The 22,926-nt window shown below is 36.8% G+C and overlaps 1 protein-coding gene across 2 annotated transcripts in view; it reads left to right on the forward strand.

Moving 5' to 3' along the window:
* The window catches only part of LOC132381196 (neuron navigator 1-like), a 752,075-nt gene that overhangs the window by 624,933 nt on the left and 104,216 nt on the right, over nt 1-22,926 (forward strand). The window contains exons 28-29 of one of the 2 annotated variants that reach the window (XM_059950488.1): nt 1,451-4,225; nt 6,241-6,320. In XM_059950488.1, the coding sequence (XP_059806471.1) occupies nt 1,451-1,546 (96 nt within the window). In that variant the 3' untranslated portion in view covers nt 1,547-4,225; nt 6,241-6,320. Of the gene's footprint in view, nt 1-1,450; nt 4,226-6,240; nt 6,321-22,926 lie in introns of those variants that run through there. The other variant, XM_059950487.1, reaches the window with a different exon arrangement.

Consider the following 22,926-nt stretch of genomic DNA (forward strand, 5'->3'; position numbering starts at 1 on the left):
ATTTCAAGTTGTTTAGTTAACCGAAGAGGCACCCAGGCCTTGAAATTACTGCAGCTTTAACTACTTGATATGGTAATGCTCAAATGTGTGATTATGTGATTCTGTTCACTAAAGCTTATTTCACATACTGAAGGCTAGAGTCACTGTCAGTTTTGAACAACTGTGCTGTTATTACACTTGAAAACCTAGTGAAGCTCAAAACAAAAGGCAATATTGAGATCCTCCAGTTAATTAATGTTCATTCTTTTATAAAGGTTTCTTATGTTGCAAGAATAAATAATTGCTGTTGCGGTCCTTGTAGATTCAAGTTATATATCAGTCACTGGAACTAATTTGTTCTTTTTAAAGAACCCCAGAGAAATTTGCTTAATTGTTATTATTGGTCATCACAGTATGATGACTGAAGTTGAATGAGCTGTGAGACCTCATCCCATTATTGGGATGCTGTTCTTTATTCCTTATTAATGTCACAGGAAAAAATTCTACAATGTCTTCATAATTACTTGCCATTTACAATATATTTGTTTCAGGGAGACATGATGCTCTAAATTATACTAATAATTGCTCATCTTTTCAAAAACTACAAATTCTAAAAGCATTGAATTTTATAGGCAGAGATTTCTTTTTGTTTAGTCTAGCAGATCCAGTGTTGTTCAGCGGGAATTTGCCAAACCAGTTTAATGGATGGTTGAAAATCAGTTACAAATTACATCTAACATTAGAGTAGCAGAATTCGCTTCAAAGCTTTGCACTAGAAGTGCTCCCCACCCAGAAAACTGCCCAGACCTTTAGGTCAATTTAAGCTCCCTGCCAAGCTTCTCCTAATTATGTCTGCTTGTGATCATTTGTGGAAGCACTTCCAATTCTGCTCTATTTTTCTGTGCAAGGACACCAAAGGCTCACCTCGTTTATTGATGAGGGATCATTTACTGATGTTTAATTTCTTTTTTAAGTATATGCATAGAAAGAGACTGTTGAATGCCTATACAAATATTAACAGGCTTTATGTAACTTTTAAAGTCATTTTGGTTATTTTAAATCTAGAGAGCCAGTTTATACAGGAAGACCTGGAATTTCCTGCCACTGGCGGGTCAACTACACTCATTACTTCCCTATCTCCTACGTCCATGCTTAACTGCGACAAATCTAGGGGCAACTTAGGGGATAATCACAAAGAACCCTCTCTCACTTCAGTGATTAATGTAACAGATCTGGTTCTGTAAAACTGTTAAAATCTTAGATAACTCTGTTCCCTGAGCATGGTAACTTGTTTGGCTCCCTCACACAAACTCATCTGCCCTTAAAATTTTTCTGCAAATATTTTATTTAACAGACTATTCTAGCAAAACCAATATCAAAGATATAATACGAACTGTTACCTTGCTCCAATTAGCACAATCAAACGTACAATAATTCAATGTTAAATGTTTCTTCTCTTGTGTATTGACAGATGAATATGCTACTGAGGCTTCAGGAGGCAGCCAATTACACCCAAAGTTGTGAAGGAGACAATGTTTTGGAATCATCTTTGCAATCAACACATTGAAAGAAAGCAAAGCAAGGAATATGGGAGCCATCTTGTTTTTAATCATGTCATTACTACATTTTGAATATTGTAGTCCTGAAACAGATGTATATTCTGTGATAGACATAGTTAGGTAGGGGGCTAAATTAATTGATGGGTAAAATTGTAGGCCCAAAATCATATGTAAGTTAACTGTGATCATTTATTGTAAATCATATCGCCTAGCCATCTGGAAGGAAAAATACCATCTAACTCTATGGACTTTTAATGCTGTGTTTGTACCTTATAATTCAATCTTCAAAAGTGCATGGCAATCATTTAAGCAGAAACAAATAATATTTTAGTAAGCTTTATTAAGGTTAACTCCGAATTTACAACTCAAATAATTATAGGAGCCATCGCTGTTCCACTACTGCTATCATCTCAGATGTCACACTGGTGCTGACTGGAGGACTTCTCCACCAAACTTTGCAGTTAATAGTGTTTAAAACCTCATTAGTCCGCACAATTTGTGTGCACAAAAGCACAGCTGAAATGTGAATCATAGTGAAACCACTAAAACAGGAGTTTATTACTTCCCAAGTGCTAAAATGGTCCACATTGTAATTGAAAGATTTTTGTATCCTGAATTTAAAACTGATGTGTTTTATGACTTCTGCTTTCATTAATCAATAATATGTATTACAGGAACCCTTTAAGTACTTGTTTTTTTCTTTTACTTCAAACATAAAAAGGCTTTTTGATCAAGGGCAGCTGAGGGAGGGGGTGAACATACCTTATAGAAACAAAATTCTTAACCTCAGGAACAAGTTATTTCCCTTCTTCAACATCTCAACTTAAGTTAAATAGTTTCATAAGATCCCCTGCACTGAAACTATTAGCAAGAAGCTAAAGCAACACACACAAAATGCTGGTGGAACGCAGCAGGCCAGGCAGCATCTATAGGGAGGAGTGCTGTTGACATTTCGGGCCGAGACCCTTTGTCAGGACTAACTGAAAGGAATTACCATTTTGTGTGGGTTGCTTGAATTTCCAGCATCTGCAGATTTCCTCGTCTTTAACAAGAAGCTAAACTAACTTTTCCAGAAATCACCTAATAAAACAAACTTGTAACTAGCAGATAAAATTTACAACAATCTAAATTTTTAGCCCTGCTAAGTATTATCTGTTTTGGGGCATACACCTTGTGTCTCAATAGATATTCTGGTACTTTGTTATGTACCAGAGTACCCATAATGCCGAGAACATTTTCTATTCATATCTTTAGCGTAATATGTGTTCCTTATGTTTATAATAATACAGATTTGAAAATAGTTGCAGAAATGTCATTTTTTAATTTCTCCTGAGATGCTTGCTATTAGGAGCACCCACGGCATGAGTAATTACTTGGAGTTTTGACAATAAAACTGTGTGGGAAGAGGTTCTTGTCTCTGCTATATGAGCTAAATCTTTGATATAGTGTCATGTGCATTGGACTATAACTGCAATTTTCATTGAAGTCAATGGAGCTGAGTTTCAATATGATGTTGGCCATTTAGCACGTACAGTAGGTAGCCTAAACTCTTCAATTAAGGTGTGAAAGGCAGCATTCTAAGTTAATTCTTATGTTGTTTATGAACTAGCTTTGACACATTATTCTCTGATTTTACTGGTTATTGATTACATAAAATCAACCACCTTATTAACATAATTCATTCCATCAGTTCAGTTTGCCTGAATATAACTCTCTGTGTGGCTGGGACTTCAGCCAGGAGTTTCACCCTTCGTATAACACCAAAGGCATCCATTTGGTTTATCAATTATGCCGGGCCTTGCAACATTTCTCTGTCCCTCTTTTCTCTTGTATTCCATCAACTCTTCTGATGTTTATATTAAGGGTAACTTGCAGTTGCCAATTCACCTACCGGCCTGCACATTTTTGTGGTGTGGGAAAAGACTGAAGCACCCAGGAAATCCCACATAGCCACAGAGGGTATGTGAAACTTCCACAGAATCCGAGAAACACAAAATAGGCACTGCTTATATTGTCTGTGACGGTGGCACCTCCCTTCCCCACCTCCAATCTTATCACTGTAACATTTAGTTTTTGATTCATCTTTCACCTCTACAAATATTTTTTGCACCCGTTAATTGTAAACTTTAATGACGTAACTAAAGCACCGGTAACTTCCAAGCTCTTGTACTTTATATTCTTGAACACAGTTGTTGCTCTTAATCAAATTATTTAAATGGAATCATAGAGCACTGGAACATAGAAACAGACCCTTTGCCCCCATTTAGTCCATGCCCAACCGTTATTCTGCCTACTCCCATCAACTTGCATCTGGACCTCAACCCTTGTATCCGTGTACTTACCTCAAATGTTCTCTTAAATGCTGAAATCAAAACCACAGCCACCACTTCCTCTGGCAACTCGTTCCACGCTGAGTGAAGAAGTTCCCACTCAGGTTCCCATCAAAATTTTCAACTTTCGCCCTAGCCTCTCATTCCAGTCTCACCCAACCAGAGACTATAAATTACTTTTATTACTAAAAATACTTAAATTTTTCTTTGACACTTATATATAACTTTTACTCCGGAGAATCAGTTTGCAGTTTCCTTCAAGGTCAGCAGTCAATCTAACTTAGTTGTGACTGCTCCTTCACCAAAGAGTTGAAGCTGTTTATGAACGTTTATCATTTGGGATATCTGCATATAAAAGTAAGTCATATGTTTCACTATACTTCCAACAAAAATATAGCATCAGGGCCAAACATTTTAAACTGTAGTGCATTAAATAGGTACAAAAATGATCTAATAATACACCTCATAATCTAAATGCAATAAATTCTTAACTGTGCAGTTCAAGGATGTCAACATGACTGAGGAAATTCGATTCTACAGTACGTCATTTTGCCTCATTCTTGTAAATATTCTACCATCCACTTTGGATATTGCTCAAGGTGGTTAATTTTTAAGTAGAGTAGTTCCAAAGCTCTGTTGATATATAAATTCTAATGCTATGACTTGAATACATGAAAACTAAAATCATAATCTGAGGTACCTTACTTAAAACATTTTATTTCACAATTTAATGTTCTACTCAGAAAAATCCTGCCAGTTGGAAAACTGTCAGTATTTTCAGATCTGTTCTCTACATATACGCTATATACATAACATATATAAGTTTGTTCTGACCAAAGGTAAGTTAACAGGGGGCACCCATTTACAATGAGAGGTCTAAGAATTATTCAAAAAATATTCATCTCAAAATTGATCTCTAGTGGTTTACACTATATATAATATATGGTAACTGCTGTGCATTCTACTCTGCTTTGGCAGTTCAGCTTCATTGAATAACTAAACAAAATTTCAGAAGCACGTAGAATCTATGACTGCTATAATACAGCACAGCGGCTACAAACCAGAGATGAATTCCTAAAATTTCTGTATTTCATGATACTCGAGGAATTTTGTGATGGCTTTTTTTTCTTTTACTTAAGCATCGGTAATGTATTGCCCTAAAGCTTTCTCTATGAGCAAGTTTTTCACCCATCTTTCTTAATAATCGCCTCCTTGTGACCCCCAATCCCATTTGGAAGAATTTTACAACAGTTGTTAAAGAGTTGCTTTATACAATTACTAATACAATAACAATGTATAAAATACAAGCAAAATTTTATATTTTTAAAGTAAATGATGCAATTTAGAAACTAGAAATCCAAGTTAATGTGACAAATTAAAATAATGTCCAAGGCTGCTATTTCGAAGTAGTACATTGACAAAGATTTTCTTTTGATAGTATAATATTACATGTTCTTCAGCAAGATGGTAAATAATCGGCCTTTGCATACTGTACCTTGCAGGAAAATAGGAATATTCTTTGCATTGTCCTATTTTGTTCAGCAGATGGATTCATGAACCTTTCATACTGCGACAAATTACTGGCTTTTAAATTTTTAAGTATACTTAGTGCAGTTATTGGAGACAGGCTTCATTAATACAAATGATTGTTGAAAATTTCACTCTTCCAAAGTGTGATGATAGTTCAGCTTTGAGCTAAATTAGTCCTCTCTAGGAAAAAAATAACAAATTCCAGCTCCATGGTCTAGAGAATTTTACAATGAACTGTTTTTCTATTATGTTGATAGGAATAGGGAAGTGCTGCCCCCTGTCCCAACTGTTGTGATTTCCAGTCATGATGTCGTTGTAATAAGAAACTCTAGTGACTATTTTTCCGTAATATCTAGGCTACAGTTATTATGCATAACTATCAGTTGCCTGTGCAGCAGAATTTTTAAAAAATTCTTGTTTCCAGTTGTATTAAATTAGATGAAAAGTACTATATATTTTCTATACAGAATGACTCTCTGTTACACCATTGCAAATCAGCGACAATGTATATCCTTGAGGTCTTGTTTAGAATTATGTGACAACTCAGCAGGATGTGTTTTATCCTTTAACAAAGGTCTTCATCCCTGCAATGTTTTATCATTGTATTCAAATTGGAACTCACTTAAAAAAAGTCACAATATGTTAGTCTCATTTGCTAAAATATAGTACTTAAAGGGTTCTGTAACCAAAAGCACAAGATTTAACATAAACTAACATGGACTGCTAACCATTTTCCATACAAATTATTGTTTGCAGTGTGCTTTGAATAATCTTTGTTCCAAGCAATGTGTACTAATATTATTGGACTGCATTAAGAGTAATTCCCATTATTTGCTCCAAAGGTACTGTGGGTTGGGATCACCAAGTGTCAGCTACATACTCAAAGGAGAGTTTCAACTCAGGCTGCAGCTGGTCTGAAACTAATAACTGGAAGGTTTTCTCAGGTTTTATTTCCAGCTATTATTTACTCACCCATCTTCATCTGTGCAATAATGCCTCAAGGTAAAAGTTTCTTTGGACTTAATGTATTGGATTACTTAGAGAAGCATAGCTGAGATGGATTTCTCTAGTTTAAATATATAGACAACTAGGATTCAAGAAAAGATAATTAAACAAAAACAATGAGTTACACCTTTCCATGGGGTGGGTAGCATTTTACTATTTCATTTCTTGGGATTTGTAGCCCATTTCTGACAAAGATAATGGAACTTTATGCCAGCTGTTACATACCAGACTAATGTAAAATTAACTTTGATAAATGCTTATTTGATATCAAAGTTTGATAAGTCTAATTCATAAAACTTGTAATGGTTCAGCAGAAAATTGACTTCTAATTGGCAAACCCAATGAATGAACAAGTGACATGGAAATAAACCGCTGCGCCCAAATAATACTTCAGGATTTCTTTGGTAAAATGCCTGACTACTTGCTACTGATGCGTAGTTTAAATATTTTAAAAAATAACAAAAATCCTATTTAAAAAGTACAGCTTTGTTAGTGGTATTAGCAGTTTGTAGTATACCCATCTTAAACAATGTCAGAAAATAAAAATTAACACATCAGATTTTTGTGCCTTGAAATTCATCCCTGGTCAGTAGTAGTGTCAGCACTTGGTTCTCTGTCCCCAAACTTAATTACATCCACTTCCACGGTTTACATTTCAGAAGCAAGAGTAGAACATGTTAGAGTAGTTGTATAATGCTTTTAACATCATTGACAAGGATGACTTTGCAGGCTAGAGGCTTTTGCATGCTTTTTGGGTTTTTTTCAGATTTTTTTTATTTCTTTCATAAATCAACAGTATCAGGATATTCCCGCTCTTCGGCTCAACCACTTAAAACAAAGCCCAGTGTAACAAAGATGAAATATTCTCTGATTTGAAATTAAGTGGGATTCAAATTGAGTATAATAGATATTCCTAAAGGTGTAGCTGCTTCACCATTTTGTTTTAATATTTACCCTCACAGGTAATTATTATTCTAACCTTATTAGAACATTTTTCATAAGTTGCATGTGCTTTTATATTTCAACATTATGCTCCCCTTTATAGAGCTGGAACTTACATCCCCTGTAGGATGGGAAGTCATTAATCTTGCTTCCTTTGCCTAACAGAAATGAACGGAGCACTGAAATTTAACCTGGTACTGTCACTTCGAGAAATGGGCCTCACAAAAACATAGACAGCTCAGAGGACAGTCCTTTAAAAACTAGGACACATATTTCATGGGTTTAATTTTGGCTCCCCTCTTGTGTGAGTGTAGTTTATTTTTATTGATTGCTTTAGATCTCATTGGTTCTCAGTAACATTCCATGACATTCCATTACCATTTGGTCAAGCTTCAAGCAGACTGGCTGGCATGTGTGAAATACTTGCAGTTTAAGCAAATAATAGGAGTGTTTGTGTAATTTTAAAATACACACAGGCGGTTGGCAGTAAAATCCAAATGTAACATCTTTATTCCAAAAATGCCCTTTTCAAAGTGTCTAGTGATGGGAAACCATCTATTTAAGTTATTTTTGCTGCAGCAGTAGAATGGTGCAAATTTCTGTAAAGAACTGGATATTAGAATATAATAGATACTACTTAGTGTCTTAAGGTTTGCTTCATTGTCTTAAAATGGCTCGTTGATGCTGAAACTACAACTTCAGAATCAGAATAGTTAAAACACAAGTTCTAAGCCTTTCTATCTGAATATGAAAAATGAAGTTAAGGACAAATGCAACCATAAAGCAATATATCCTAAATTATTAGTCTCAAACTTTTGCCAGATCTAGTAACCTATTAGATGAATAATACATTAATATTTTGTATGTTCATTTTACAGCAATGCTCATCAGGCAGGATCAAGTAACATTGAAAATATTAAAGATAAGTTCTTAAATCATTCAAATATCCAAAACCAATGAATACATATGATCAAAAACAGATATATTCAATATTTTGTTGAATTGAAAACAAAATCTGTAGATGGTGGACATCTGAAATAAAAACAGAAGCTGGTAGGATGTCTCATCAGATCAGAAAATAGAGTTAGTGTTTCAAGTGAGAACAATAAAAGACTGGAAGCATTAACATTATTTATGTCTCAGTAGATGTTGGCTGACCTGATATGCATTCCCTCAATTTTATGCTTTTGAAAGTTTAACCATCTTCTGCCAGTTTAATTTTATTGCTAAAAAAATCTTTTCTTTTAAACAAGTTCAACTCCTTTGAATTTAAATAACAGTGAATGAAATTTTATCGGTGATGTATTCTAGGTGGTTCGGTGCCAGGTCTCTAAACAAGTTGCAATCCAGTCTCGTTTGTCGTTTTTATTTAGGTTCGCCCAATGGGGAAAGTTTATCAAATTGCAAGCAGCTTGTCGTCAGAGGGAAATAGAAAAATATAGATCTCTTTATGCAGCATTTTTGTGTACCTGCTGGAAATTTAACTGAGGCACAATATTGTTCTGCAAGTACACCTAACCAAATACAAAGAATAAGTCTAGAGCACTGTCAGGGACAATTATTTAAACAAAATACATATTTGGAGGTAAGGCAGGAGAAAATCAACAGTTGTAATTTCTTGTAATGTAATTGACATGCTCCAAGAGGTTTACTGTAATACAGACTAAATTGAATTAGGTATGATAAAAAATGCTGAGATCAAACATCTTATTTTTATATTTTATTTCTGGGATATTCAAATGAGAGTTAGCACAAACCATAGGTTATCAACATACGGTTTAAAAATTTAAACTGCAAGTTTATTACAGACGCTGGCCTAAGTCAAGATTTTTTATCAGTGTTATTTCATATATGCATGAAGGATGTTATCTGCCTTTTTGCTAAATGGTTCTGTTTCCTCTGAACCTCAAGAGTTGCCCGAACTGCAGTATATACCCAGCATCTTTTGTTTACAGTCCTTTACTTTCATGAGAGGATGTGTGTTTAAAGTAAGGAATGAGAAGGTTGGAGGCAATCTGTAGATTTTGTTTTCACCCTGACAGTGGTTCCAATCTGGATCACATTGCCTGAGGAGATCGTAGAACCAGGTGCTCCCACAATATTTGGATGAACATTGGAATCATGAACCTTAGAAGCCTACAGACCACATGCTGGTAAACAAGATTTGTATAGATGGGTTCTTGATGGTCAACATGGTCATGATGGGCAGTAGGGACTCCTTGACTAAGTACAGAGAACTAAAATTGTGTAAATAAGACAAAGATTGAAATCTGCTGTGAACTGCAAACCCAAATCTCCACCTAGCATAGATACATGCTAGAAAATAATTGGAAGTGTTTCTGATTACTTTCTGCTATGTTCATTGTTATCTAAGATATGTCTCCTTGTCACACGAGGGAGTTCAGTCAGTAATTTTGTCATAAAGGGAGTGCAGTCAATGATTTTATTGTAAAGGGAGTCCAGACAATAATTTTTAGATTCCTTGTAATAGGACAAGGAATGGAGAATGTAGATGTAAAATGTGATTGTTCTTTATTGTGTTCTTGGTTATCATTACCTTGGGCAGCAATGTGATAAATTCACGCAGCACTAGCTTAATAGTTCACTTCCAGAAAGGCAAAGTGCAACAGAATAAACAATCCTTAAATCAACCTTATTGGAGGTCATCTATTCCTTTCATTCCAGAGCTTAAGTATAAGTTTGGAGTAGAAGTAGGAGACCTTCTGTTGCTATCCATCTGTCGCTCACGTGAAAGCCAAGCGATTACAGTTGAGTAGGTTCTGGGGATTTGAGTATTCTCACTTACAAAGTTTTGTGAATTAGGGATTTGATTTGAGAGATTGTTGTTGCTCCTTTAATTAATTTTAAAGGGTTATATAGCCTACTGAATTTTTATCCCAACTTTTACTTAAATTTGCACAGATGGTTGATTAAGGCGTCAGCAATCTCATATCGGAACATCAATGCTTAGAAATAAGACCCCTTTGCACAAATTATACATTATAACCATTTTAGGTACGGTTTAATGCAATGGCAGCCACTTCTAGCCCATTAGAAAATTGAATCAGGCATTCTCAGTTCTGTTGCATCCCTAGAAAGGCTTACAGTTCTGCCTTGCCTACAGAAATTGCATTAATGATGCATTGCATAAAATATTTACTTATAGTACATGTTAAAGCAAGGAGCAAGTCCCACAGCAGGCCCGAGTCTTCACTGGTGTGTATATCTGTTATATTATTGCTGTGTCTCTGGGTTGTGCTCCATATCATGGTTAATAACTTTCCCTGATCAGTGAGTCTGCACATCTCCGTGTTGCAGGACCACACACAGTACATGACTCAAATCTCTGAGAACAGTCACTGGGTGAGGAAGGCCCAGACGTCAATGACATCTCGATTATTCCACCATGTTATGGGAACCTTCAATGTCACTATACAATGGTTAAAGTAGAAAAAGTCCTTCACGTCCTAAGTTTTACCACAGTAAATGACATGAATTTTATTGGTCTTTTTCTTTCCCTTAATTTACAGTATTTCACACGATCCCAGACTAGTGTGAATGCAAAACACAGCACTCATTCAGTACACCAGTTAAGGGTGTGTAACAGCAACTGAGTCTTGTTCCACAGCACAATGTGAATTGGATTGTTGTAATTCGCATGCAAGTTATCTGTGTCTTTAATGTGATTAGCTTTAATATATCGTGATTAGCTTGAGTTTTAAAAGTAAACCCAATATATTTTACTTCTGATATTACCAGTTGGGTTTTGCAGTTAGGGTTTTGCATTCTAAAGTATTCACTACCAACCCCACCAAATGAGAGAGCTGTGGTAATTTTCTGGCTATTCATTGAAGCATCCAGATGGTTGTGGAAGTGTTATTGAATTATATAAGAACACGTTCAAGATGGAACAGTTCATTTTCCCCAGTCCCCCTGCCTGGTCCAGCATTCAGTAAGATCTTTAACATGATTGCCATTTTTCTGCAAAATTCTGTTGATTCCTCCAGCTAGAAAATGGCCATGAAAATGCCAGTTCTCTTTATAAATCTCAATTGACCTTCTGTGACTGGTCTAGCCTTACTGTGGCCTGTGTATTAGTTTTACATTCTTGTATATGCAATACATTTGAACTGGTCAGTAACAGGAACTTAATATCCCACTTTTAAATTATCTATTATGAAGCATCACTAGTGTTAGAAATTGGGTTTCCACCTAGATAAATGTTGTAAAAAAGACAATATTGGATGATCAATTTGGACAATGGTATTATTTCTCTTTAAATTTGTTTTCTTTGGTTGAGCCTACAGAGCCACATTTAAAACTTTTAGTGAGACATTAATAAGTATAACTTTCCAACATAAACCTAAGGAATCAGATGCAGGTTTGCTAATAATTAACTTATTGAAGGTTTTTTTTAAATTTTGAATGCATTCCAAAAGTTAGCTTTGAACTGTATTAAGGTGAAACATATCTGAACCAATTTATGATGTCATTTTCCAAATGAACTTTAAGCTACTTACAAAAGCAAAAAAAAAAGTGCAGATTAAATGTTCACCATCGTGCCACACTTTTTAATTATACGAACGTATATTTGGTGCTTGTTCCTTCATGTAAATATATACTGCAGCAACCAAAAAAATCATCCTGGTCAACTGTGTAAATATGCAATGGAAAAACTCATTAACAACAGTCTAGATTTACCCTAAACTATTGTAAATGTTTTACTTACATTTCAGGTAATTGGAAACATTGTTTTTCCTCTCTTTCTCAAAATGCTACATTTTAATTCTGATCACATCATGTAAATGAAAACCAACTAATTATGTCTGTGGCAATTGTTAGAGTAGCGTTCTGGCAAGTACTTTCACTTTTTTTTCTTATTTTGTAACTTCCAACATCCGGAAAGTATCTGTGATATTTAAGGAGTGCACTTGCTTGATGCACTATAAATACTTCACATGTGAGCAGTTGTGGACCAGCAGGTGTTCCTTTGTGGTTACGTATAAGAGTACAATAGAGCAAAAATTTAAAGAAAGCCGAAACCATATAAACGGTAACTATCTGTTAAGCATGATAATATGTCATGTCATCTTAATATTTTACTATTTAATTTTTTAATGTTATTCAATGTAACTAGAAATGTTATTAATGAAGTTTGGCTTTAATTTCTCTTGGTTTTACTTTTATAATTCAAAATGGTTCTTTATACAAATGTAGAGGTGAACAGTTACCCTGACTTTATTATCAGGGTATTTGCACAGTTACTGGTTAAGTAATTAAAAAGAAACTGCTTTTTACAGTTTAGAATTTTTTACTGGTTTCTCTCGTGTCATGTTTTTCGAGTTGTAGGATATATTTGAAAAGGTTTTTTCTGTAAGTATGGAGTTTGGTAACACTTTCAACCAAGCCTCTGTGATGATGTGCTTCTGATGGGTATTTCCAATATTGTGTGTGGATTAATGTGCTAAGCAGAAGCAGTGATTTATTGTAAGGGACTGTGCAACAATTTCTATTGGCTTTTTAAAAAGTTAGCTTCCTAAAGATTATTGACTACCTGTTTTATTAGACTTTCTGATAAATCACCTCTTTGGCAAACTCTTAAATCTTTTTACCAAACATCAAAAACAGTGAATTAATCAGTAGAGGCATTGCCCTTTGGTTTCAATGTATTGATAGATGGATTGGCAATTTTGATGGGATAATTTAAAGTCAGAATGTTATCACATGGTTATATATCCATTTGTTGATTGGAAGTATTGGCCAGGAAAATTAAAGACCCATGTATAAAAATAAGCTTAAACCAGCCAATTTCATTGGACATTGAAGCATTAGCAGAAAGAGTATTCAGTTTCTATGCAAGTTCTGCTGTATTTCCTCAGCCTTAAAATTATTAAAAACTTAAAATATTTAAAATTGACTAAAAATAATTTATGTTAGACAATTGCAATTTCACATCCCATTTAAAAATTCATAAGTGTTGTCATTTTATCTATTAAAGTGATTAAAGAACAGTCTTCTTTCTGACATGAAAGTTGTATAATGGTTGAACCAGGCCTTGTGGAACAAATACCAAATTTAGAAGTGGTCACTAAATTTTAAACATTTGAAACCATAAGTAGGAATTAAATATGTTTCTCAATTGCATCTGTTCAAGATCATGCATTGATTCTTGTACATATGTCTTTTTATACCCTTACTAATGAAAACAGCCAATACAGATTGCTGAATAGTCTTGTTTATATGCCATAAAGTTGGATTGTTAGGATTTAAAAGCATTAACATTAAAATGTTTACTAAACTGTGAAGTCATAGACCCCCATGTTAGCATGTTATTATGTTTGCCTAGGTGCTCTGTTCTCAGTTACTTTTTATGAACAAGTTTTGCAAAGCAGTTCTTTGTAAACTCGCTTTATATTTTGTACATTATAATGTATACAATGTAAATACGCAATGTCAGCGACAGCAATCATTTAAAGTGTCTGTAGTCTTTCAAAGAAACTAATGGATTCTATTCTTTATTGCCAGAGTAACCGATCAGTTGCCTGTGCTCTTGGCTCAATACCAACCTGAAGCATGTTTCTACGGCAACAGAATTATCATCTGTCTAACTTTCTGTCCATTAAAGTGATGCTACATATTTGTCAGTTATTTTTGTAATGTCTAATGGGTCATGAATTCAGATTGTCTTGTTTATATAGCAGAAGCTAATGTGTGGTCAGTGTGGAAATCAATAGGGGCACACAGTGTAATGATACATTACTGCATGTGTAAATGCTTTTTGCTGATCTGCATATTTAGCATCTAAGTATTAATGCAGTTAGCAATAGTACAAAAACACTTGATAGTTAACGTCTTATGAAGACATTACTAATAACAATGATAAAAGTCTTGAAAATGCTGAAGTGTTTCAAGATGGGGAATTCAATAATTCTGCCAGCAATTAACTAAGCTAACACTCAATATTCACACAAAATATTTTTACTTCCATTGAATTCAGAAAGAATAAGTTTTGTGGATATCATTGTGTAGGAATTCACTTCTGGTTAAAACACTGTGCTATGTGGTGTCAGTGCATGGTAATTTGCTTTGGAATTATTCTACCGAAGTAACGAATGAATTCTGGAAGCAGGTACAGTAACTAGGCTCTTTTTTTGCTGAAGTACAATTACACTAACCCCAATAGACCTAACTTCAACAGACCTGATAACAACTAAAGAATGAAGCAAAGATACAAAATCATGTATTCGGCAGGTGCTATGAGAGTGATTCAGATAAGTTGTCATACATTTTACAGCTGGTACACGTTATGAGGAAGGCAGTGAAGGTTAATGCAGATTAATGCCAGTGAAGTCAACTACTTGGGAGTGGACAGTGTCGAACTTCTTAAATGTTGTTGGAACTGCAGTTGCACAAGCAGTTGATGCATGTTGTATCACCTGATTTAGCCTTGAAGATGATTGCATACCTTTGGGAGGATAAGGTGGTGAAAACCCAGACTTGGACCTGCAAGCGGCTGCAGAATTTTGTTGGGATGGTTCAATTGATCCTGAGAATGCTGGGATGTTGATAGTAGGGAATTCAGTAATATTCTCAACACTTCCTTTCTCTTATTCGCCTCACCCTATAGTTTCTACCTAATCCAGTAGGACACATAAACTAGGAACACTTAATGCAGGCATTGCTTTTCTCATCACCAGAGGACTGCCAGGACCATCCGGACATTAAACAATCTACCTGCTCTTGCATTCAATAGAACGTCACGTTTAGACCTGATACGTTGTCCTCTGAAGTGTATCACCTTTCCAAAATCTCAAGTCATTCCATTTCCACTTTTTCTTGACGTGCTTAAACTAGAATGAATGTGAAAAAAATCTAAGTAAGTGTATATTAAAATCGGTCATATTAATTATTCATCTTTCAGCTACTGTAATGGCAGTTTTCCAACCAGGTTTGCTGGCCCTATTATATCCACACAGCGCTCCCAGTGTAATATGAGAGATGGCTGCTCTCCATCAATGGTTGCCAGTTTTGATTGTTGAATTGGACTGTCGCAGCCAAAAGAAACTGGAGCAGAGCACGGCCAAAGAGCCTTGTTAATAAGGTCACGGCTGGCTTAACTATTGTTTCAACTCTGCTTTCCTGCTTGTTCTGCCTAACTTGTATCTCTCCACATCCCCAATAAACTACCTCAGCCTCTAATGTTCAGGAGATCTAACTCTCTGGGGTGGAGAGCTGAGGACATGGGAAGACTGCTGTCTAGTTCTCCAGCATACACTGGCAGTATTCTTCCTGACTCTGTTCCCCCACCCCAGCATCTTGGTCCTCATCCAACTCCTGTGAAGTAGAGCTGATGTGAAACTTCCCTCTGCAGGATACTGGCACAGTGGTTCTGATGACTCTTTGGCATGGTTGCTGCCTGCTAGTGCCAGATGCCTCTTCGTGTAACCTAGCACCATCAATCTTCATGGTGTCAGTAGCTGTGTTGTGTGGTGGTGTCAGGGGCACTGATGTGGTACCCTTCTCATCTGTAGGGTGCTCCTCTTTCTGTTTAGGGCTGGATGGAAAATTTCCTCTGGGACTTCACAAAAATAAAGATGAAAGGTAAAGCAAAAAAAATGATAGCTGCATTGCGCTTCTAAGTGGTGTGGTCAGTAAACATACACTGCATCTCTCAAATCATTGCTAAGAATGGAAGTGAAATGGGAAATGGGCCGGCTAAGAAATTGCACATCTTTGCCCTTGGCATTCAAACTCCAAAATCACTTCTGGTTTGGCTATCCCTCATACCTGGAGGAAGCATCAGGTGACCTTTTCCTGCTAAAGGAGAATGTTCAGGTGAAAGAGTTGTCAATACCTGACTGTTCTCGTTTGGTTTTTGCAGCTGTGCACTTAGAGCTAAGCGAGCTGTTCAGAAGCAGTGCTGCATTGAAAGTGTCCTGGGGTCCCGGTAGCATGTGGGTGTGCTTACTTCAAAGGTGAAATGGAGAGTCAGATGTGTTAGAACACTCCCCTTGATTAAAGAACAACATTGTGAAATTTCTCCTCTATTCCCAGCTTTGATAAGTCACATTTCATGTCACTTCCTGCTGCTGCTTTTAGACACCAGGTCTGGGTACCTGCCTTGTGCTCTTTTGTCAAGAGCATGCCTCCTTCTCTTTACCATATTAGAATCTGAGAGTGCTTGTTCATTTAAGAGTGAGCCACTAATGTCATTCCCTCTGCATTTGTATTGAAAACTGTTATTACAGGAATAGTCAGAATTCAACTATAAGATTAGCAGAAAGAGTAATAGTTTGTGAACGACAAAGATGACTGTTGCATTTGCTTTCTTTTCCCTCTTGCTATAGCTTGAATGAAACAACTCAAAACAGCATGTTAACATTGGAAAGCTCTTCAAAAAGGTGCAGCAGATTGCAAATCCAACATATGGCACTTTAAAGATCTCCTATATTGCAGAGTTCCTGCTGGTATATAATGTTAATGTTGAGAGTTCTGAACTGAATCTGTTGCTCCTCAAAACAGCGAGTAAGGCTGAGTTTTCCCATTGGCCACTTCAAGGAATCTGCTTGCAGAGCCCTTAAATATAACCTTGAAAAACTTCCCATTTTCATGCAGGCTATAGTTATTTAACAGGCCCCTGTAGATAAAAAGAGAGAAGCATTTCTATTCATGTCCCAAAACATTTTTCATTGTAACATTCTTTCCTAAACAGCAGTCATAAATTTTAGTGCTAAACGACTTTCTAACAAGGCTCATTGACCACAGGCGGAAATCTTAACTATTATTCCTTTTAGCCTTGAAAGTAATTTTTATCTCTGTCGTGCTATACCACAGATTAGAAATCTCAGCACAAAGTAGAAGGCTGTTATTTTTAATTGTTACTTGAAAATTATTGGTTGATATCAGAATGCCCAAGTTAAATATTAAAAGTTATCTAAGAACTAAACATAATTAAACAGTCTACAGCACTGGAAATTCATGAACACACTAACTAAATAAGGCTTAGTTCCATGCAGCCCCAGGGTGTATCAAGAGAGCCAAGCAATACTTCTTAAAATAGCATGGTTTGTCCTTGCAAAGGTTTTATATACCAGAAGCACATGAAGAAAATCTCTAAGCAAATATTCTGAAATATCCTTGAGCATCGAGCTTCATATCAGGCAACAAGATAGTCTGCAGACATCAGTATGTATGAAAGTAAAGTAGAAACTTCAAAGGCACAGTGGAAAGTCAAATCAATTGACTTAGAATGGGGATGCAAAGCAGATTTACTGGAGATATAATTTTATTAGATATCAGTTACATCAGTAGACACAGGAAGCTGTTTGAGGCAAGCACCCTCCATGAACTCATACTCCCAACCAGCACCATATGTCCATTTGGGTTATTCAAATTTGCCTTTATGGAATTCACAAGCCACTGACCAAAAATCTTGGATACATTCATTGTGTAATTCACAGACATCTTGTTGCTGAAAAACTTGTTGCACAAATCATTAAGTATTCTTATCACACCAGTAAATAAAATTAAGTCCCAAGCTCTCGATTCTTAACCATTTCAAGAGCTTGTGTTACCCCATTCTGACGTATCAGTCCATGGTCTCCTCTACTGCCATGATGAGGTCACACTCAGATTGGTGGAGCAGCACCTTGTATTCTGTCTGGGTAGCCTCCAAGCAGCTGACATGAACATGGGTTTCTCGACCTTCCGGTAATCACCTCCCCTCCCTTCCTTCACTATTCCTCATTCCGGTTTCCTTCTCTCACCTCATCTCCTTATCTGCCCATTGCCTCCCTCTGGTGCTCCTCCCCTTCTCCTTCTTCCATGGATTTCTACTCAGATTTCCCCTTCTCTAGCACTTTATCTCTCATCAATCGCCTTTCCACCCCTCTCCCTCTCCCGGCTTCACCTATCACCACTATCACCAAATAGCTTTGACTTCTTTCTCCCCTCCCTCCATCACCTTACGCTGACTTCTCCTCTTTCTTTCCAGTCCTGATGAAGGACGTCAGCCTGAAATGTCGACTCTTTACTCTTTTCCATAGATGCTGCCTGGCCTGCCGGGTTCCTTCACACATTCTGTGTGTGTTGCTTTGGATTTCCAGCACCTGTAAATGTTCTCATAGTTGTATTCATCACTTTGTTTGCCACCTGTAAGTAGTCACCAGGCTTCACCAGCACCATCTTAAACTGGATGGGAGTTGAATTGAGTAATCAACTTAATATTAGACATGACATTGCTTATTTGTCAGAATTATTTGCAAAGTTTCATGAAATCAATCTTCAATTGCAAAGAAATTGTGTGAATCTTATCAAAGTCAAATCGGTTGCCTCCACATTTCTGTTACAGTTAACCCTATTTAAGTGTAACCTTGGCCTTCATGACCTTTTCTAATTTCTAAGCCTCTCTGAGTTAGAAATGAAAGAATACCAGATGATGAACTTCAAGTAGATTGTGTCCACCTGGGTGAGCTGCATAAAAACATGTCAGAGAGATTTCGGGATTTTCTTTTGATCCAGATTCCAGATTGGGTAGTAAATCCTTTCCTGAACACTTGTAATGAGGAATTAACAGGAAGGATGGAGGAAGAACTGATCTCGCTACAAAATGACTTTGAGGTGAAGCCGAGGTTAAAAAAACTCATATCAAGATAGAAAGAAATCTCTGAATGTAATCCTGCACTGTGGAAAAGAAGTCAAGATGTTCTTTATTGCTTTTCCAACATCTTATTTACTGGATCACAGTTTCAGTGCAGTCACTCAACTTCTTTCAAAGCAAAGGAACAAATTACTGATCGTGGGGATCTGAGACTCCTTCTGAGTAACGTTCAGCCTGATACTGAGAAGCTGATATCAGTACTCCAAGGCCATCCATTTCATTGGAAGGTGAAAAAACACTGAAGCAGTGAATAGTTAGACTAATAATGAATGCTCCAAAATTGATAAAAAATTGTTTCTACTGCAATTAAATAAATAAATAATTGCATTTGTAACTTTAAATAGATTTGAATAATATTTAAAATAATTTGTCACTGCTTTGAATTTGCAGTTCCTATTTTATTTCACAGTGTATTGTAAATCAAAATTCTTTATAGTTTTCATGTTATTGCTGAAAAGGGAGAGGGGGCATTGGGGATGAGGTCTGGGAGCCAAGGAAAGGGTAACCCCAAAATGGTTGGGAACCATTGCTCCAAACCTATGACTTCTAGTTCTAATCTCACCCAACGTGAGGGAAAATAGCCTGCATGCTTTTACCCTATCTATACCCCTCATCATTTTGTATACGCGCCCCTTTAAAATCTCCCCTCAATCTCCTGCACTCCAGGGAATAAATTCTTACCCTATTCAACCTTTCCTGTAACTCAGGTCTTCAAATCCTGGAAACATCAGTGTAAATTCTCTCTGCACTCTTTCAAACATATGAATAACTTTCCTGCAGGTAGGTGATCAGGAACTGCACACAATGCTCTAAATTCAGTCTCACCATATCTGATATAATTTCAGTGTAACATCACAACACCGGTACTGAGTGTCCTGATTTACAAAGGCCAATGTTCCAATAGCTCTCTTAATGACCTTATCTACCTGTGATGTCACTTTCAAAGAATTATGAATCTATATTCCAGGTACCTTTTTTCCACCATAGTGCCCTACCATTCACTGTATGTCTTGCTCTGCTTTGTCCTCTCAAAGTGTAACACACCTCACATTAAGTTCCATCTTCCATTTTACAACCTATTTTCCCAGTTAGTCTAGATTATTTTGTAAGCTTTGATAGCCTTCCTCACTGTCCTTTATGCCCCCAGTCCTGGTGTCATCGATAAATTTGCTGATCTAGTTTACCACATTATCATCTAAAAGATTAATGTAGATTTAAAAAGATGAATGAACAGTGAACCCTGCACTGATCCCTGTAGCACATCACCAGTCACAGGCCTCTAATCTGAGACACAACCATCTACCATCACTCTCTGCCTTCTCCCACTAATCCAAAATTGAATTTCAAATAGCTGGCTCCTACATTTCACTTGAGTGAATATATCTCATTTCATAGCACTCTTGGCCAAAGTGGAATGTTTGTTGAACATATATTGAAAGTGTATTAAGAACCATCTTTAACATGTTTTTTTTTATATTATACTGTAGATGTGCCCATGGATTACTTGAGGCTTAGCACTGAAGGCAAAACAAGAGTATAGTACCAAAGACTTCCGGCACTGAATTTACTTTGCGAATGGAAATACTGCACATGCTCAGTACTTAACTTCATTTGAATGTCAGAGTTACCAAAATACTTGTGAAAGAACAAATCATTATCCTGTGACATAAACCTACACTAGATTTTGCATGTTTTCTATTGCTTTTCAGCAATTCTGCTCTTCCCTGAAATGCCATAGTTCCACTGTTCTTGACCTTCCTGTAAAGTGAAGGGTTGAGGGTGAAGATCAGTAAGTTTTCAAGTATAGTCACTTCTCCTGACCTGGTGAGGTCATTGAATTAGTGTCTGCTCTGAATTTAGGAGTGTGACACAATCCTTCTGCCACTTATATCCTGTCAGACATTCACTGTAACAAAAGTAACCTCTATTTTGTTTTCCATGGGGAGAAAGATCATTTGCAGATCCCAGCACTGTATGATAAGGCTGAATTAAAGTGGGGAATAGTCTTTCAACATTCTGATTCTGTGAAGATTCAAAATCTTCAAAGTTACATTGTCAGATTGTCTTTCAATGTTGGAATTGAGATCACTTTGCGGGAGTCTTCAGCACATTCACTGCTTCAGATGTGAAGGTAAAATGCTAATAACCATATAACAATTACAGCATGGAAACAGGCCAACTCGGCCCTTCTAGTCCGTGCCGAACGCTTACCCTCACCTAGTCCCACCGACCTGCACTCAGCCCGTAACCCTCCATTCCTTTCCTGACAATATACCTATCCAATTTCTTTTTAAATGACAATACTGAACCTGCCTCTACCACTTCTGCTGGAAGCTCGTTCCACACAGCTACCACTCTCTGAGTAAAGAAGTTCCCCCTTGTGTTACCCCTAAACTTTTGCCCCTTAACTCTCAACTCATGTCCTCTTGTTTGAATCTCCCCTACTCTCGATGGAAAAAGCCTATCCACGTCAACCTTATCTATCCCCTTCATAATTTTAAATACCTTTATCAAGTCTCCCCTCAACCTTCTATGCTCCAAAGAATAAAGACCTAACTTGTTCAACCTAATATTCTATCCTGGTTCAAAAGCTGGAGAAAAATGTCAGCAATTGTTTCCAGATTTCAGTTGCATAAATTGGATATCACTTTTAGTTAATATCAGGCCAAAATGTCAGTCTTCAAAAAGAGCATTTAAATGTGACCTTTCCTTCATATTGTTGAGCATGTTCTTGCTTTGTTTTTCAATACTCCCCCATGTGATAATATGATCTTCTTGGGATTCAGGTACATACTCTTCAAGCTTGACCTCAAGGGTAAATTTGTTTGAGAAAAAGATCTGGAATGCTGTCCCAGTTCCCCAGCATGAAAGGAATGAAATGAGGATGAATTCCGTGGAACAATATCTCGCATTCAAGCAGTGCCTGTGATACAGGTGCTGTGATTTCAACAGATGCCTACAGTGCTGCCTAGAACATTACATTAGTTTTCTTTCATTTGCAATTGAAGGTCTTTCTCCTTTAGGTCAGCAGCACTACACTGCTGACAAATGAACACAGTGGAAGCTCATAGACCAAAGTTCAAACTCAAATTATTATCAACGTACATATTAAAAGATTTGAAGTTCATTGATTATCCAAGTATGCATACAACTTGAGCTTCATCCTCCAGCGGGCAGCGACGAAACAAAGAAAGACCATGGAACCAGTTCAAGAAAACTTCTAACATCCAACGGAACATCCAAAAAGAACAAATAGCGCAAATATTAAAAAGTGAGTGGACAACACATAGAAAATCAAACATCAAACCCAGGAGTAGTCAGCTTAGTCCAGTTCAGCACTGCACACTAGCTGACGTAGGCCACAGGACCATTGTTCACTGAAGCGCATCAGTTCATATCAACCACCCTGATCAAGCTGCTCAAAAACAGCAAAGAAGAGTGACCAGAATCCAGAAACACATGCAACATGGGCCTCAAAGTCCTCCAAATGAGTCCACAGCCTCAGCGATTAATCCTTACAATGTGGATCCCAAGACTCCTGCACTTTCCTCTGACAGCAGCTAGTGAGAGGAAGAGGAAGACCGGTCAAGCACACGCAGACAGTGCCGAACACTCACCCATCCTCATCGACTTCAGCCTTGCTTAACGCCTCCATCAGAAAGAAGCAATGGAGTCAATCACGGGCTGTTCTCCAGGCCTCCGGGCTGCACAGTCCACGCCAAACCACACAGAACTGCCCCGGAGAGAGCAAAGCACCAGATCACTTAATTGGCCCAAAAAACACACCATTAAAATGTAAATCACAGTTTCTAATTGTTTGCAGCTCATTAGTAGAATCATATTTGAAGGAAGAAAAATAAGTGAAGGAAGCAGATTTGTAAACCATCTGCAGGATGTTGCCATTGGCCACATTGTTTGCTGG

Source organism: Hypanus sabinus, chromosome 25 (genome assembly GCF_030144855.1).
Source record: "Hypanus sabinus isolate sHypSab1 chromosome 25, sHypSab1.hap1, whole genome shotgun sequence".
Classification (NCBI taxonomy): Eukaryota; Metazoa; Chordata; class Chondrichthyes; order Myliobatiformes; family Dasyatidae; genus Hypanus; species Hypanus sabinus.